Source organism: Scomber scombrus, chromosome 18 (assembly GCF_963691925.1).
Source record: "Scomber scombrus chromosome 18, fScoSco1.1, whole genome shotgun sequence".
Taxonomy (NCBI): domain Eukaryota; kingdom Metazoa; phylum Chordata; class Actinopteri; order Scombriformes; family Scombridae; genus Scomber; species Scomber scombrus.
In genome coordinates this window covers 24,911,703-24,928,279 of record NC_084987.1, presented here as the reverse complement: position 1 = coordinate 24,928,279, position 16,577 = coordinate 24,911,703, and the positions used below count along the sequence as shown (strand labels likewise).

General features: G+C 38.6%; 2 protein-coding genes across 2 annotated transcripts; one reads left to right on the top strand and one right to left on the bottom strand.

The window, feature by feature from the left end:
- Positions 1-494: 494 nt before the first annotated feature.
- Positions 495-2,449, bottom strand: LOC134000060 (serine/threonine-protein kinase pim-2-like). The gene is made up of 7 exons (XM_062439366.1): positions 2,152-2,449; positions 1,920-2,014; positions 1,767-1,814; positions 1,455-1,661; positions 1,110-1,236; positions 777-959; positions 495-628 (listed from the first exon to the last, which is right to left on the bottom strand). Exons 1-7 carry the CDS (start codon positions 2,447-2,449, stop codon positions 495-497), a joined length of 1,092 nt encoding a protein of 363 aa, XP_062295350.1.
- Positions 2,450-6,173: 3,724 nt separating this feature from the next.
- LOC133999783 (cytosolic phospholipase A2 gamma-like) lies at positions 6,174-15,280 on the top strand. The gene is made up of 14 exons (XM_062439094.1): positions 6,174-6,436; positions 6,805-6,918; positions 9,315-9,457; positions 10,565-10,751; positions 10,868-10,973; positions 11,045-11,185; positions 11,399-11,473; positions 11,636-11,761; positions 11,974-12,120; positions 12,237-12,320; positions 12,565-12,719; positions 14,055-14,226; positions 14,901-15,069; positions 15,156-15,280. The coding sequence occupies exons 1-14, from the start codon at positions 6,323-6,325 to the stop codon at positions 15,202-15,204; spliced, it is 1,782 nt and encodes a 593-aa protein (XP_062295078.1). The 5' UTR covers positions 6,174-6,322; the 3' UTR covers positions 15,205-15,280.
- The last annotated feature ends 1,297 nt before the right edge of the window (positions 15,281-16,577 follow it).

Genomic DNA, 16,577 nt, shown 5'->3' with positions numbered 1-16,577 from the left:
ATGGGAAATGAGGTGTTGATGGGCGGGGTGAGGAATGGGGAATGGGTGGGTAAGATATGTGGAAAAGCATGGAGGTAAGTAATGATGAATGTGACGTAAGGGTGGGGTACGTTTTTTTGGTGTAAATGTAGATTTTGGTTGGAGTTGGGGAATGAGGTAGTGAGGGGTGTTGTGAAGAATTGGGAATGGGTGTGGTATGCTGTGCGGAAAGGTGTGGAGGTAAGTAAGGGTGGGGTAAGTTTTGAGGTAGTTGGACAGATATGTTAAAAAAAAAAAGGAAATCTTGATTGGAGTTGGGGAATAAGGTGTTGAGGGGTGGGGTGAGGAATGGGGAATGGGTTAAGTAAGATGTGTGGAAAGGTGTGAAGGTAAGTGAGGGTGAGGTAAGGGTTGGAGATGGGGAAATAGGTGGTGAACTGTGGGGCAAGGGGTGGAGTGAGGAATGAGGAATGAGTTGGGTAATATGTGTGAAAAAGCATGGAGGTAGCAAGTAATTATAAGGGTGAGGTAAAGGTGTAGTTCTGGTGTAAGGTAGACTTTGTAAGCCAGGGATGGAGCTGTAGCTGCTGAAGGGTGGCACGCTGTTCAGGATATTTCACCAGACACAGCTGCAAGAAGTCGAGGCAGTCTGGAATGAAGAAGAGAAAAAAGATTAAATATGATTATAGCTGTGAAGTGATCCATGGGAAAACTAAAAGAATAGACTAGTTGTTAGCCATCAGTCCTATCTGGTCAATGGCATTGCTGCTTTCTTATACAGAAACCATGTGTCTTACCTTGGGATAGCTGTGTTGGCGAGTTGCTATTGAGTTGCATTTTACCACCCAGGATACCAAAGGAGCTATCTTTGAAACCGTGCAGCAACTGGTATAGCAGTACTCCAAGCTGCCAGACTGTAGTGGGGCCAGCTTTGTATCTCCCACGTACATACCATTCTGGTGGGGCGCATGCAAATGTACCTGGAACACACAGAAAGACAGAATGAAGAGAAGCTTCGTTCAGACCTGAAGGTAATTAGACCAGAAACTGGCCAATGAGTGAAGAGTTTAAGCAAACGCCAGCTATCATACCAGAAAAACTACGGTGGGATATCTCTTGAACTGAACTACCGCATTCAAAGTTCATCAAGCGGATACGTTGGCCATCAACCAGCATATTTTCTGGTCGGATGTCCCGGTGAAACACATCTTCATGGTGCATTCTGACAGTTGCATCCACTAATTGCTTCAGGTAGATCTGAGATAGAAACAGAGAGAAACAGATGAGCTGGTGAGTAGGGGGTTGTAAAAATGACCCCTGAAACAAACTTAGACTATTATTAACAATGTGGCTGCTGTCACAACAAGAAGGTTGTGATGTGACAGAGAAAAGTGGAAAGTGAACATTTTACAGACTCAATTTGGTGGTTCTTGTTAGGATTGCACTGAATTTTGCAAACACACACACTTAAGTACCTTTGCCTCTTCTTCCTTAATAGCACTTCCTTTGGCATCAAGGTACTGTTTGAAGTTCACAGATGGAACTGGTCTTTCCATGACCAAGATAATCTCCTTGTCCACGTAGTACCAGTCCAAAAGGGAAAGAGCTGTGAACTTCCCGATTGATTCTGGTCCACCAGCAGCTTTGAACATGAGTGACACTTCCGTAGTGATCTTATGCACCTGAGAAGACAAAGACAAAAACATCCATAACAAAGTAACATAGAATAAAAGTTCAATATTCAAATGATCGTGCAGGTGATGATCAGATCAGTTCAATTTACTCACGTCCATTTCAGAGATTGCATCTGGTGCATTGATGTGTTTGATGATCACCTATAAGACAAAAACACAAAAAGTTAATACTCTCTGAGGATGTGGGGAATGATTAATTATGTGTATATGTGTGTATGGGAAAGGGAATGTGCATGTGACACTTACTGGAAAAGTATCCTTCAATCGGCAGCCAGCATACAAGGATCCATTTGGTGCTTTTCCGATCTGCTTGAGCTGCAGATACTTTGCTCCAAAATCAGCTGCACAAAGACACATATATTGGTTATGTTATACAGTAGCTGTGAGAAACATATACTACTAATACTATTATTAAAATATTAATAATACCACTTCCTTAGAAGTAAACAAATCTTTAGAAATTAACCAACTTTCTCACCTTTGCTGGTGTTTACTTTAGGGTAAGTGTTTGGATTCTTCACTTGTGGAAATGAACAGCTGCTGGAGCTCTGGTGCTCAGATATCTTCTGCCTCTTTCTGGGCGGCCCCTCGCAACTGCCGGCCTTCCTCTTCCTTGTTAGCAGCTCCTGGACGTACTCTGCAGACACCTGCGCCTGTTTGATGCTACTAGTGTATTTGCTGGTGCTTGTCCTGGTGCAGTTGTTAACACTGGTGTTGCTGCTGGGTCTAATACTGACCCTAAGTCTCTCGACAGAGGTCTCTAGTTTGCTGACCATGTCGGTTAGCACATATAAAGGTTCACTAGTGTCAGTGGTTGTGCAGCTAAGCCTGCGCCTCTTCATTGGGATTTCACTGTCAATACCGGCTTTTCTTTTTCTGCTGCTCACACTGCTTGACACAGTGCTATAACTTTTTTCCTCTAAAAATAAGTAGAATTCAGTTTAAATAATCGAATTCTTGATTGCATTTATATGTGTACTACACTTGCACAAATGTTCCACTGGAATAAGTGGTGAAACACACAAAAATGTTTTGGGTGATGCCTCCACGGATGGTTCTCTACAAACCATTGCTGGCTGTTATTTAAAACATAAAAAGTATGTGCCTTCCCTTGCCTTTAATCTAGGCACCCCCTTGGGCAGAAGTTAGTGGACCATTATTAACAGTTTGAGCTGTTTTACCCTTGACTTATCTCTTAACTGACTGTATTATAATACTGATATACTGATATAATAATTGTAACATACATACAATACAATATAGTCACAGTTTATAATCACAGAACTTGGTATTCCATGGCAATATTCAACTTTTGTAAATAAAAAAAAAGGTCAGCCATTGATGGATTATTTGGATGGATATGTGGTGTTGAAGTGAAATATTGGTTGATAACATTGTTACATGTAAAGTCATAACACATAGGTAACACATTAAAAAACAAAGATATTTTCAGGATTAAAAAACAAGAAAAAATATATGAATTTGAGCTATAACTCAAACTGAGTTAAAGCTACATCATGGATTATCATGGAATGGAGACTGCATATTTACTAGAGGCTTCATACTCACCTTGATATTTGTCACTGCTCCGAGGTTCCTGAGATGCCATCACGTGGTTGTTTTAATTTCAAACTGGATGACGAAATTGACTGATATCTACAGCTTGTGTAGTTCTAGTCAAGGGTCTGTGTGTGTGTTCTGAGGTTAACTCTACTTCAGAATGTGTTGACCAGAGTTTCTCTGTTGCATCATAGAGAGAATGTTCTCAATTCTTTTAAAGTTAACCATTGTATGACATCATATGACATCATATAAAATTGCTAGGCAGTCTAGTTACCTGGTGATGGAACAAAAACAAAAAACTTAAAATGTAAAATTGTAAACATAAATCCTAAATGTACAACGGCGTATTAGGGCCATATATATAACGAAAGAGATTAAAGTTGCAAATTTGAGAGAATAAACTCACAAATTTGCCAGAAATAAACTCACAAATTTGCTTTAAATGAAATACTACTAAAGAAAAAGTAACAATGACATCTGATAATGTTGTCCAGCAAGTGCATGTAGAAACACACACAAACTAATATTCTGGTGGCAGATAAATCATGGCAGAGATATTTCAGGTTGAGGTTTATTTTCATCATGTCTTATGGCAGAGATTTTAGGAGAAAAGTTACAGATGTGTTTTTCTTCCTGCTGCACTGTACATCTGAACAGAACGTACACATGTAAACAGTTATGGTAGTAGTAATAATAATAAAAATCAAACATAGTTTATCACATTACAATGTTAAACTTAATTTATTGGTCCAGGATTAACAAGTATACACATTCATTATGTGTCTGTGTGCTGAAACACACTCGGTATAGTTTATAGGGTGATTCATATATAATAAACTCTAATATAAACATTTCATAGTTTTCAAATATGGCTTTTTATTACTCATTTCTACGTCTATTTATCTATACACTTTTGTCAAGCACTTTTTAAAATCTGTTTTTGAAAACATGTATTAGTTTTTATATTTGAAAGTTTTGATTTAAAATATCTTAAGAGGAGAAATTAATCCCGAGATGGTTGTGAATGACTGGATATGACAGGAGAAAGTATTCTCCTCACTGTGGTGCAGGAATGTAACACTACAATCCTGCTTTGCCACTGAGAATAATGGTCATTTTAAACCATTTGAAAAACCAACTTGCTCTGGTTTTCACAATGTCCAACAACTCCTTCCCCTGGTGTGTCTCCCCACTTGGTAGGAGATTAAGAATAATTGACTCCCAAATTTGTATAGACAAACATCTGGAACCCAGCTGGAGAGGATGTGCTTTTATTGCCCTCTCAACGGCCCTGGACACAGGAACAACAGCTATGTGTGATAATAATGAACAGCTGATAAAAAGGGGCCAAAGGCTCTCTGTAAGAGATGAACAGGGAGTGGGAGGCAGGATGTGCTCTTCGTTGGGACTTCCTGGAATTGTGGATGGACAGGCTGAATTTAAGTTATTGTTCTTCTTAAAAGCCATACACATCCTACAGAGAGTATAAGCCCAATAAGTTCATGAAGTGTCTACTCTACCATCACTGTTAGTGTTACTATGGTTTTATTTGGTTAATGATAATAATAGTAATAGTAATGATAATGATAATAAACTATCTTCCTTATTATGTAACTAGTATTGTAAAATTAAAGATTGAATTATAAGAATTAAATTCCTTAAGACCCTGTACATTATTTAAATATCTCTGTCTTCTTATTGATACAATAAACAAATCAGTTGCCCGCTGGCTCCATACACTCTTCAAATCTTCATTTGATGGATTGAACACTTGGATTACAGTAAAATCCACAACCCTTAAAGGCATTTGGTTGAAGAAATGATGAAGTTGTGGGAATGTGTCTTTGTAGGGACAAATGTTAACTTGAGGTGATGAGGTGTGTCCAGGCGGGGAGTTCTGGTCCTCTGAAATTATGCGAACGCGGAAGTAACTTAAAACTGCATTCTATCAGGGGCCACCAGGGGGCGACCGTTTTGGTGTCAAAAGGACTTCCGTCTCTATACAAGTCAATGGAGAATTCACCAACTTCTCACTTGATTTAAAACAAAATGTGTTTATGGTCTCAATCGCTAGTTTAAAGCCTTCTTCAATGCAGTATGATGTTCATTTGGGAAATGTTGGCCTCCCTGATTTTATATTTGACGATAAAGCAAAAAAGTTGTCAAATGAATATAGTGAAGGTAAAGTACAATATTTCTGAAATGTAGTAGTAGTTCATTTTCTACTTAGCTATTTCTGTCTTTTTTTTCTTTCTTTTTTAAATAAATCTGTGACTCTCTCAATGGACAGGTGAAATAAAATACAACTCCCCCCCACTAACTTTAATCAGGGGTGGAACTAAGTAAGCATACACATTTTCTGACTCACCTGAAACATTGTGTAAATATCTTTACAGAAGCGTCACTCCCACTTCATGGCTGCATTTATCATGTAATAGTCCCTTAACCTATTAAAGTATAGTTCCTCATCTGCAAACAGGTATTAGCATGACCTTTGTACTGCAAGCAGGATTTAAACCTATTCGGAGGAACACCCATTGCATTACAAGTCCAACGCCTTAACCTCTCAGCCATCACAGCTTTTCTCCTGGTGAGTATTTAAATATAGACTTCTTTTCAGAGATTCATTGATTCATCTTGAATTATCATGCGATTGATTAGACAGCTGGACAAATGTAAGCCACAAGCCCAGTGTAATTCTATCAGAGCCCAGCAACATACTTTAGAGCCGCCCCAACATGTTCTATTAATTAACTGTGTTGTGAGAGGAAAGAGAAAGAATGTGTGTATTGTGTAATGTGAATTTATAAGCTGTTACATGTTGAAAAGTCCTTCCCTCACAAACCAATATGAGGTAGAAAGACTTTTTTTCTGGTACATACCCTGTCTCCAACATGTTTGTGCATGCCTCTGCACACCATTCTTATTTTCTATAGTTTGAGCATCTCCTCACAGAAAGAAGCCAGGACCAGCAGTTTCTGATCAAAGAAAAGCAGCTTATAGGATTGTTAACTGCTTTCACCACTATGTGGATTTACCTTTTAGGATTTTAGTTGACACTGAAGGTTGTTACCGTGCTCCCCAACATGCTGACTGGCAGGATAAGCTTTTCAGCCTCAGTGATTTGCTTTTGGCTTGTGATTTCAGGAGCTCGGGCAGACGCACTGGAACACATGGAGGGAAATGCGACTGCTTCTGAGGTGAGAGATGCATGGGAAAAGAATTTAGGTTGTAGCATAATACATATAATCCACTGTTTGCATTTCATCTGTCGCTATAGGAAACCATATATCAGGTCCTACTACCTATCCACATGATACTGCATGTGTCTGTGCGTGACTGTACTGTGCAGGAACATACTGAAACTAAACAAAGGATCAGTTGACTTCAGTAGGAACAAGTTGAAACAATAGTGATAAGCAGTTCCTATTATGGGAAATATGAGATACAAAAAGTGCATGTACATAGCATGTGTAATAGTGTAACATTTAACTCTTGGATTAAATGAATATTCGTTTTCCACCCTCTGTTCAGTCTAATTCAGTGAGTTGTTATCGATTCTGTGCAGAAACCCATCCGTCAGTCCCAGTCTCTGTGTGCTGGGGAACAGGAGTATGTTCACAAGAGGAAACAAGTAGTTCTGGAGTCACTCAACAACCTGGGAGTCAACTGTACAGATACAGTAAGAAAAACGGGAAAAATGATTTCTTCTTGTATGTCAACTTTGCACAAATGTCTGTCTGTACATGTACATTAAGTGTTGGCCTGTCTATACATAACACCAATGTCTGTGTCTCCCATTACCTCTGTGAGCACTGTTTCAAGTCCTCTAATGACATTTTTGAGTAGTTCACAACCCTGTCAAACCTAAACCTTGTCAAATGTAAAAAGACGTAACACCAACCCAAAAAAGATGGAGAGGATTTAGCATCCCTACACGAGACTCACTTAAACATGTGTTTCAAGCAGAAGAAGCGTCTTCCGATAAAGGATGGAGATATGTTGTAGTGATTGGGATAATCAATGATATAATAGTCTCTGATAAATATGTATAATTCCCTGGAAGAAGGGGTGGATATAATGAGAAATTATGGATATAATATCATTCTAAAGTCAAGGAATACCAAAAGCTGCAAGAGATTTGAACTATATTTCAGATGCTAACTTCGATTTCAGGGTAATAAACAACATTGCTTTAAACCTGCTGCCAGAATATCAATCAATCATTTTTTATTGATATAGCGCCAAATTACAACAAAAGTTATCTCAAGGCATTTTTCACTTAGATCAGGTATAAAAAAAAACTTCTTTAATTTAATTTAAAGAGACTTAACATTCTTACATGAGCAAGCACTATATATACAGAGAAGAGCAACAACAGAGATTAAAATAGTGGATGTTTGAAGATCTCCAAATCTACTCAAAGTCTACTGACACATATTCAAGATTAGATTATTTCTTTATTTTCAAAAATGAAAGAGTTTAGAGTACAAGATTGAAATATACACCAGATAAACCTTCCTCAGATTCTGCTTTATTATTGTTAATAATAGAAATAGTGTGGTATCTGTTCTGCCTGATGTCCTGTGACCTCCTGTCTGTATTGCCCTTATCCTGTGACATCATCTCTTAGGTTAAAGGTTAAAAGCCAGGTATAGTTTAAGGGCCAGAGGCTCTGACCAATTGTTTAGAATGTGGAGTTTTTAGAGATAGGAAACTATATACTGTATAGTGTTGTTAAAACTGGAGTAGTCAGAGAGACTCAGATCGGCACCAGGGGGACTCTCTCAAGATTGGATGTTTGACACTGTTCTCTTTTGTAATGAAATCTTTAAAATATACAAGTGAGACGTGTCAGCGGTGGTTTCCTTCTTCATCATCAACACATCAAGAGATAACCATTATTATATACTACAATAGGAAGGGGGAAAGAGAGCAGAACGCTATTGAGACTTCACAACTCACTATTGCAATTGGAAAGATTTAAAGTAAGGATGAAAACCGTAATTGAAAATTATCTTGAAATTAATGATATAAGAGAGATCAACCCAGTTATAATAATAATAATAATAATAACAATACATTTTATTTGATGGCACCTTTCAAGTCACCCACGGTCACCTTACAGAGAATAAAAACATTTGTCAGAGTGAATATTCCAGTTTGACCAGGTGTGTTTTGAGTTTGGATTTGAATGTTGTGATGGAGTTATCATCTGGAATGTTTGAAAGCCATTACCAGATGATAACTCCATCACATCTGTGAAATCATCTGTTTTTCATCCCACAAAAAAAAGAAGGAAAGGGAGATGAAAGATGATCAATTATGGCTGAGCTTAAAGAAATAAGAAAGGACGTAGATGTTTTGTTAACTGAGGGAATAGAACAAGTTCTGACCTTCTTTCAACAAAAATATTATGATGGAGGGACAAAGATAGAGATTAAAAATAAGACTAACAGGTAAACAAGAGATTGAGGAAGGGTTTGCTATGAGTATTACAATTAGAGTGCAGTTGAGACAAAGAAGAAACTCAGACTCAGCTGAGAGATTATTTGAAAGAGCTATGCACAGGGTCAAAGGCCTCACCGCACCAATTACTATCAAAGAGAAATCAAAAGTGATTCAGGGACTAAAGCCAGACAAGAGCCCAGGTTCAAAGTACAACGTATTCCTGTCTTACATCAAGCATTTAACTGGGCATTAACACATGGAATATCGGCAGTCACATGGTGTAATTGCACAATAACAGTTATACATAAGGAGGGTAAGGATCCATGGAAATGTAGAAGATACAGGCCAATAACTTTACTAAATATGGACCAAAACCTGCTGAGTAGTATGATAGCTGACAGGCTAGCTAATGTTATGTTATGATAATATAAGTCTTAGATCAGGCAGAGTTTATGATACCATGGTGCCTCACATCTTGAAACATACAGTTATATATAAAATAATTTTAAAATGAACCATGCATTTTAAATATAATTAAATCTTCTAATTAAAAGCAAGGTTAAATAGATAGTTTTTAAATGTGTAATTAAAGATATCGACACTTTTATCTTTCATCTCTATAACTAGGATTCGGTTCCTCACATCACTTTCTTGGGGTCAGGTGGTGGTCAGAGGGCAGCCGTGGCTCTGGTGGGTTCCCTCTATCAGATGAAACAGGATGGTCTGTTGGACACTCTGCTCTACATGGGAGGAGTTTCTGGCTCCACATGGTAACCACACTTATACACATCAACTCAAAGTTAGTGTATGAATTACTTATTGTAGAAGATTGTTTTTCCTATGATGGCAAAGTCATGACCTGCCCCACTTTGCCTCTTTTAGGAGAAAAGGCAGAGGAAGGCGGGTCATGACTTTTTTGGTGGTGTTTTAGCTAAATGCTGACATCACCATGCTAAAATGCTCATAATCACAACACTGATAAGTCCTACTATCACTTTCTGGTTAGTGTCAGTCATTCTAAATAAATTAAATATATTCAAGGTATTTACCATCCATATTCTGAGATAAATGAGCATCAACAACAACACTTGAAGTTGAACCCATTACGGCAAAGAACAACTACAGCTCCCATGAAAATTTACAAGCAAAGCATTGCTAGGTTACATCATCGTACCTTGGTTTCCACCAGCGCTCTATTTTAAAGTAATTTTGTAACTTTCTAGTTGTAATATGCTGTCCAAAATGTCTACACTGTTCTGTCACCTCACCTCTGCTGTTTCTACACACATTTCAGGAGTAGCTTCAAGAAAGAACTACATGACATATGAGTCAGGTTTTGTACCATGGTCAGATTTTTTACTTCTTACTTACATACTGGAATTAAAACCCATAGTTCTGGTTGTACTCTATTAAATGTTAATGATGTTCACAGTTTTTTGTTTACCATGTTAACATGCTATAATTTGCTTAAATAGCACTAAAATATTTACATGGCAATAGGTGTATATCAATCTGGACCAAAGTGGTGTACCAACTGACTAATCAACAAACTGGCATTGGGACCCCTAGAACAAAGCCTCGAGAGGATGGCCAACATATCATTTAGAAACAGGATTGGTCCAATGTTGGGGAATTAGACTTTCCGTCAATGGCAGTTGAGTTTTGTCATTTGGTCTCTAGTGATAAGTTCTCCAGCCTTACCAATGTGAAATTCATTGATATGGTCCCACATACTTTAAAATGGTGGCTTCTCCCTGCTGAATTGTTTGAAGATGATTGACAAAATACAGTATATACCGAAAAGGTGCGCCATTTTTCTCTATGATGATTCCTCCTGACTTACATCTTCTTGTCTGTCTTCCTTGGCCCTCTCTTAGGTCTATGACCTCATTGTACAGTGACCCTCAGTGGAGCGATAATATGGACCAAGCAGTGTCCAGGCTATCAGGTCCTGGGGTGGAGCTGGAGGAGGCTCTGGCCTGGTTGGATGAGAGGTCCAAAGAGGAGCACTTCTCTCTCACTGATATCTGGGGGGTCATGACCTCTGCTGGGATCATGAATCAGGTACAAGGGCAAAGACACAAATGCTTTGACTTCTCAACTTTCCTTGAAACCCATCACAATACACTCTGTCATAAAGAGGTCAATGCACTACTTAAGAGAAACATCTCATCCAGCAGTTGGACCTACGGCGTCTTTCAGATGAGGCCAGCAGAAACGCCACCAACCCTTACCCTGTATACAGTGCCATAGAGAAGCACTGCTTTACAGATGGGCCAATAGAAGGTAGGCACCTCCTACATTAGGCCTTAGATTCGTTTTTTACTTGTATTAAGCGTAAACTCTCTATCTCTCAGGGAAATGGTTCGAGATGAGCCCTCATGAGGCTGGTTTCACAGAGTTGGGTGTATTCGTCGAAACTTCTCTCCTCGGAAGCAGATTTGAGAGCGGAGAACTTCTAGAAGTCAAGCCAGAGATGGACATGGTCAAACTACAAGGTATGTGTTCAACAATCAGTGTGTTCAAAGGAGAACCATAAGAATAGAGTTATATCAGAGCACTTTTCATGCAGAGCAGGTCTAGACTGTACTCTTTACAATATTATAAGCTAAACTATACTGTATCTGTAGGTATAAATAGCATTGTTGATCAATACCTGTGACTCAGTGACATCTATATTTGCTAAAACCTCATGTGTTGCAATTGTGCAGGTGTTCTAGGTTGTGCATTGGCTCACGAGGAGACCGCCAGAGAGTTCATCCCCCCCTGGCTGGATGGTAATCACAGTTTGACAATTTGATGTAATTTTATAAGCCTCATGATGAATCTCTTATGGAGCGAGAAGAAAGACACAGCTTTATACTAGTGTTTGTTAGCTGCTTTACAACATTATACACTAAAACGTTGTGTGTGTGTGTGTGTGTGTGTTTCAGTGCTTGGCAATGTAGACAGTGCTGCTGAAGAGTACCTGCGTATGTTCAATGTACTTGATAAACTGATAGCAATGATCAAAGGCACCATTCAGGATCCTCGTGCTCTATCTGACCTGGACAAGCTGCAGAAAATACTACAAGGTATTTACTAGTCTAACTAAATATTGTAGTAGCTGCGAGCTAGTTTGTGAGGTTACATCTACTGACACCCAGAGAGGAATGCCATCAATGTTCAATTTTCTTCCCGATGCATGATTTTTTTTTGCATGGTTTTTGGTTGGCGATGAAATAATAACCCAGCAAATGTCTGATTCAAAATGCCACATTGCACATTAGATTCTTACCTTTTGCAGACAAGGTAAATCAGAATAAGACTGAGTTGCTGGAGTCAAAGAGTTCAGAGGAAAGAAAAACTCTTTTTAAGCAGTGGAGTCTGGAGCTGGTGGTGGCAGTAGAGATCTGGAGCCGAAGTCTGGAGGATGGACCTTTCAAAACACATGGTCAGTGTATGGCAGATAAATAACCAGAGTGGTCAGTATTGTAGACAAACAGATCCATTTTATTTAAAGGAGATGTAAACACGTATGTGTATTTCATTCCAATGTGTTTTCCCCAGTCTCTCTGCTTACTAAGCAAATCATTCCTCTTGTTCTGAAATGGGAGTGGGGAACTACTGGAAACTTCCTATACCAATACCAAGGTGAGATGACAATAATTGAAATAACTTCAGTAAAAACTATATTTTATTCCAATTTTCTGTAAAACTGTTGTAGTCAATTTTTTTGACGAGTGAATATTAGGCTTATGTTAATTACAATGACTGCTAATGTTGATCTGTGTCTGCAGGATGTGTGTTTTTTTTTTTTTTTTTCTCACCAGAATTATTCTTCTCAGGAATAAACCTAAACAAATTCCTTGAATTGAACATTTGTGTTGCTGGGCAGATTCCTCTATTCCACAGTGCCTTAGTTCTAAGGAGAGATTCCACCTGGTAGATGCTGGGCTGCTGATCAATGTTGGCTATCCTTCATTTCTTGGAGACAAGAGAGATATCGACCTCATCATCGCACCAGAGTCCAGTGCTGGAAATATGTTTGAGGTACTGTAAGGTGTGTGTGTGTGTGTGTGTGTGTGTAATGTTGACTTTATTGTCCTGAAGTCCCGATTTAGCACGATTACTTCATCAATTCAAGTATTTAATGTTGTGTATGTTTACAAAGCTATGGTTAGTGTACCTGATTTTTTTCATGCCTCTAGAAGCTTTAGAAAGGGTGGTCCCCACATGGGATGATCAAAAAGTTGGTCCCCATCCAGCATGGAAACTGTGTATGTGTGTTTGAGTACTATGGTCTACCTAATTCCTGGACTCAAATGAAACAGTTTCTGCTCCAATGTAATTCACAATACTTAGCATATGTTCCAACTAGCTTACTACCTACTTCCAAGGGGCATTTCATACTACATTATTTTGTGGGGTGACAGGTTATGTAACAATAAATAGCCCCATCCACTCTACTACCCTCAGCCTTTTAGCACATTATCATTACATCAGATGCATTTTTAAGGTTTACAGGGCTCCCATATTAGAACAGAACTGCTTGAAATATTAAAAAGTCAGCCACAGAGTGTTTAACCAACCTCTAAAGCTAATATTACTTTAATTAGCAAGCTAGAGCAGGAACAGTTGTAATTTCACCTGACAAGATTGTCAGATCTTGTCTACCCTCGTCTTAAATGGAGGTCAAAACAATTATAAAGAATTTTTATGGTAAATGTGCCACATTATCTTTGTAAACTGCATGTCTGCTGTCTAACAAAGGTATACTGACTGCAGTGCCAATTGTATATAAATGGGCCTTTGACAGCAAGTCAATCAATCAAACTTATGTTGCAAGTAATAATGACATATTGACCCATTATCTAACATAGGATCATTTTCATTAAGGAAGATATTTTCTTTTATTGGACTGAATGCAAGTGAGGCAAAAGTTCATTTCAGATACCTTGTGCTGCCTATTCAAAACTATGATTAACACCCCATTTAACCTCACCACACCCAGAGCCTTCCCACAGACTATGTAACAGTCAATCAAGCAAACTTTTCATTCACCTCCAGCCAAATTCTGGATAGTGGAGTCAAGTTTAAACAACATATACTCAAGTGCAAATGTTATATACTGCAATGTTAATGTTCGGTCTATTTTGTTAGCTGTTCAACACTTACTTTCTAGAAAGAAGCTAGAACACTTGGAACATAATAAACTTATTGTCAAGTGCAAAACTCCATGACATGCTCTCTTTGTAATGAATTCTCTTTTTATTAAAGCTAACTGGTTATATTTAGAGGCATACCAAGGTAACATAACACACAAATGTCCTGGTACTAGTTTGAGTCAAAAACTGAAGCAATGTTTGCCCTCTGCTTTCTGCACAGACTCTGACTCTTGCCAGAGACTATGCAGCCACGCTGAAGAAACCTTTTCCAGAGATAGGTGAGGAAATCCTGGAGGACAGAGAGTGGCCGAACGACTGCTACGTGTTTGAGGGAAAAGAGAAGGAACCCACTATCGTTTACATGCCGCTCTTCAACAGACGGAACTGCAAAGGTCTGTTACACACACATATTTGTTTGGTTTTCCTTTACAGTAGAAGAGAAAAAGACATTTTCAATTGAAATGGGCAGAAACAAAGAGGAACCATGTCATTTTGGACTAGCAAACCTTAACTCTCATAGAGACACAAATACATATGTTTCCATTCATCCTTGACTAGGACAAAAGGTACGAGATCAGACTTTAGCAGGAAAGCTTATCTGGGTTGCGGTTCAAACGTGAACATGTCTAGTCTAGCATCTTAGCTGGTTAAACAAGCCACCAAACAAACATTCACCAGGGAAAAGTTCCACTGCTTTTATCAATTCTGCCCAGTTGCAAATGTCACTTTAGTCTGGTTAGATGCTAGTGTGGGTCTTACTCTTAAATACCACTGCTAACAACACACTCTGCCCATGACCTGAAATTTCCCAAAGATATTTTTTTCTTCCTTTTAATAATAAAAAATGAGAACCATAAAAACATGTTATTTTTTAACTACAAGAAGGGATGAGAGCAAGAACTTAGAATTTCTGGAAGCATTTTGCCAAAAGAAGCTCTGAAGGTCAACATCTGTTTAACCCCCCCCCCCCCCCCCCCCCCCGAAGCAGTTCCAGATAAGCAAGGTGTCAAGGAGAAGGAAGGAAACATGTGACTGGAGCCTAACAGGTCTTCATTGTTTCCTACAGATGCAGAAGAGTTTAAAGCAAAGATGGAGGAGTTCTCCACTTTCCAGCGTCCCTTCAACCAGGAAAAGATTGAGTTTTTGTTGGAGACGGCGAAAACAAACATGAAGAACAACAAGGAAACTCTGCTGAGGGAGATTAACAAGGCTGCTCTCCGCCGACAGAACAAGAGGTATGGATGGGTCTGAGACAGATAAGTAGATGGATAAATGACTGACTTATCAAAAACTAACACGTTCTCGTCTCTTTCCATTTTAGCCACCAGGACGCCTCTGTGTGTAAACTAAAAAGTGTGGTTACACAGTGATTAGTTTCACCTCTCAGAAAGACTCACAGGAGGAAGAGAAAATACAGCATAACATGACCTATAATGAATCATGTAATATAACTGCATATAACAATGTCTGTTGAAATACTTTTGTATTATGTCAACTTTTGACTAACAGAAGAAATAAATTGGTAAATTGGTACTGTATGTATGCTATTGGCCAATAAAGGTACTTTATATGTCATACTTACAGTTGTTCAGTCTGTGCATTTAACCCTTCCTAAGTATTAGGAGCAATGGGCATCCACTTTGCAGCACCAGGGCACCAACTCCAGTTCTACGTCAGTACCATGTCATGGGCACTGACAGGAGAATTAACCTGACATACATGTTTTTCACAATGGGAGGAAACCCATGCAAGCACAGGGAGAACATGCAATATAAGTTAAATAATACTAGATGTAGAAAAAAATATAGATGTACAAATGTGCATAATATGTCACCTTTAATGAGAGGATGAGAGGAAGAAAAAGAGAAAAAGGCATCCCCTAAATTCTCAGCCAAGCTCAATGTTACATTACTTTACTTACATTTAAATTTAAATAGTCATGTTAAATATTGGTTCATCAGTAGACCTATATTGTCCATACAATACCGTGCCTAGTCTGTCTAGAACACATAATTGGATCTCTGGACTTGCTATTTGCATGAACTTCATATGTTTTTGAATGAAGTTAGCCTATGATAACACTAGAGGTCGCACAACATCCACAGTAGAGAGTTGGAGTGTCTGTATGTAGGTCAATACAGCCAAGAAACGTATTTATCAAGGCTGTCTTCATACGCAAAGTAGTCTCCAGCCACAGTTGGTTGATTTGAGGTTGTGCTTTTGTATTTTTGGGGATAAAATGATGAGTGAATTCATATATATGTTTATATAGCCTACCAGGCTCAGAGAGTCAGGTTTCCAGATGAGTTTTTTCTTCCTACTTTAATGTTGAGATTTAGGCTAAATAAAATTGGAATCGGACACTGTGTGCTTATAATAATATATAAACTCTACCTATTAGGACAAAATAAGTTTTATTCATACCAAAAACAAATGCATAACAATCCTCGGATCTTCTGTAGTCTGATTTATTGGACTTTGTGCCATTTGAAGCATTTTAAGTAGATTACACATTACACGTTTCCCCCCCAAAATGAAAGTTTTTCAACTTCCTGTCTGTTATCTTGTCTTTTATTGTCGATCTCGACAGACTAAATCATGTCACCATGCAACATCATGAGTGTGTTTTCTCTCTATCTGTCAGTCTGTGCGCCCTCGGTGCGCTTTGCGTCGTCAGTGAAGTTGCCTGATCCGCTGCAGACGAGCTGTGCGCCACAAACATCCACCAGCTCTGAGAGAGAAA

What these genes read in the sequence shown, in the direction of transcription:
- LOC133999783 (XM_062439094.1), top strand. Translation starts at nt 6,323, where the DNA reads ATGCTGACTGGCAGGATAAGCTTTTCAGCCTCAGTGATTTGCTTTTGG. An exon ending in GAAATGCGACTGCTTCTGAG is followed by an intron (nt 6,437 to 6,804) that starts GTGAGAGATGCA and finishes GATTCTGTGCAG; the next exon opens with AAACCCATCCGTCAGTCCCA. An exon ending in CTGCTGGGATCATGAATCAG is followed by an intron (nt 10,752 to 10,867) that starts GTACAAGGGCAA and finishes CTCATCCAGCAG; the next exon opens with TTGGACCTACGGCGTCTTTC.
- LOC134000060 (XM_062439366.1), bottom strand. Translation starts at nt 2,449, where the DNA reads ATGGTCAGCAAACTAGAGACCTCTGTCGAGAGACTTAGGGTCAGTATT. An exon ending in TAAAGTAAACACCAGCAAAG is followed by an intron (nt 2,015 to 2,151) that starts GTGAGAAAGTTG and finishes GTCTTTGTGCAG; the next exon opens with CTGATTTTGGAGCAAAGTAT. An exon ending in GCCAACACAGCTATCCCAAG is followed by an intron (nt 629 to 776) that starts GTAAGACACATG and finishes TCTTCATTCCAG; the next exon opens with ACTGCCTCGACTTCTTGCAG.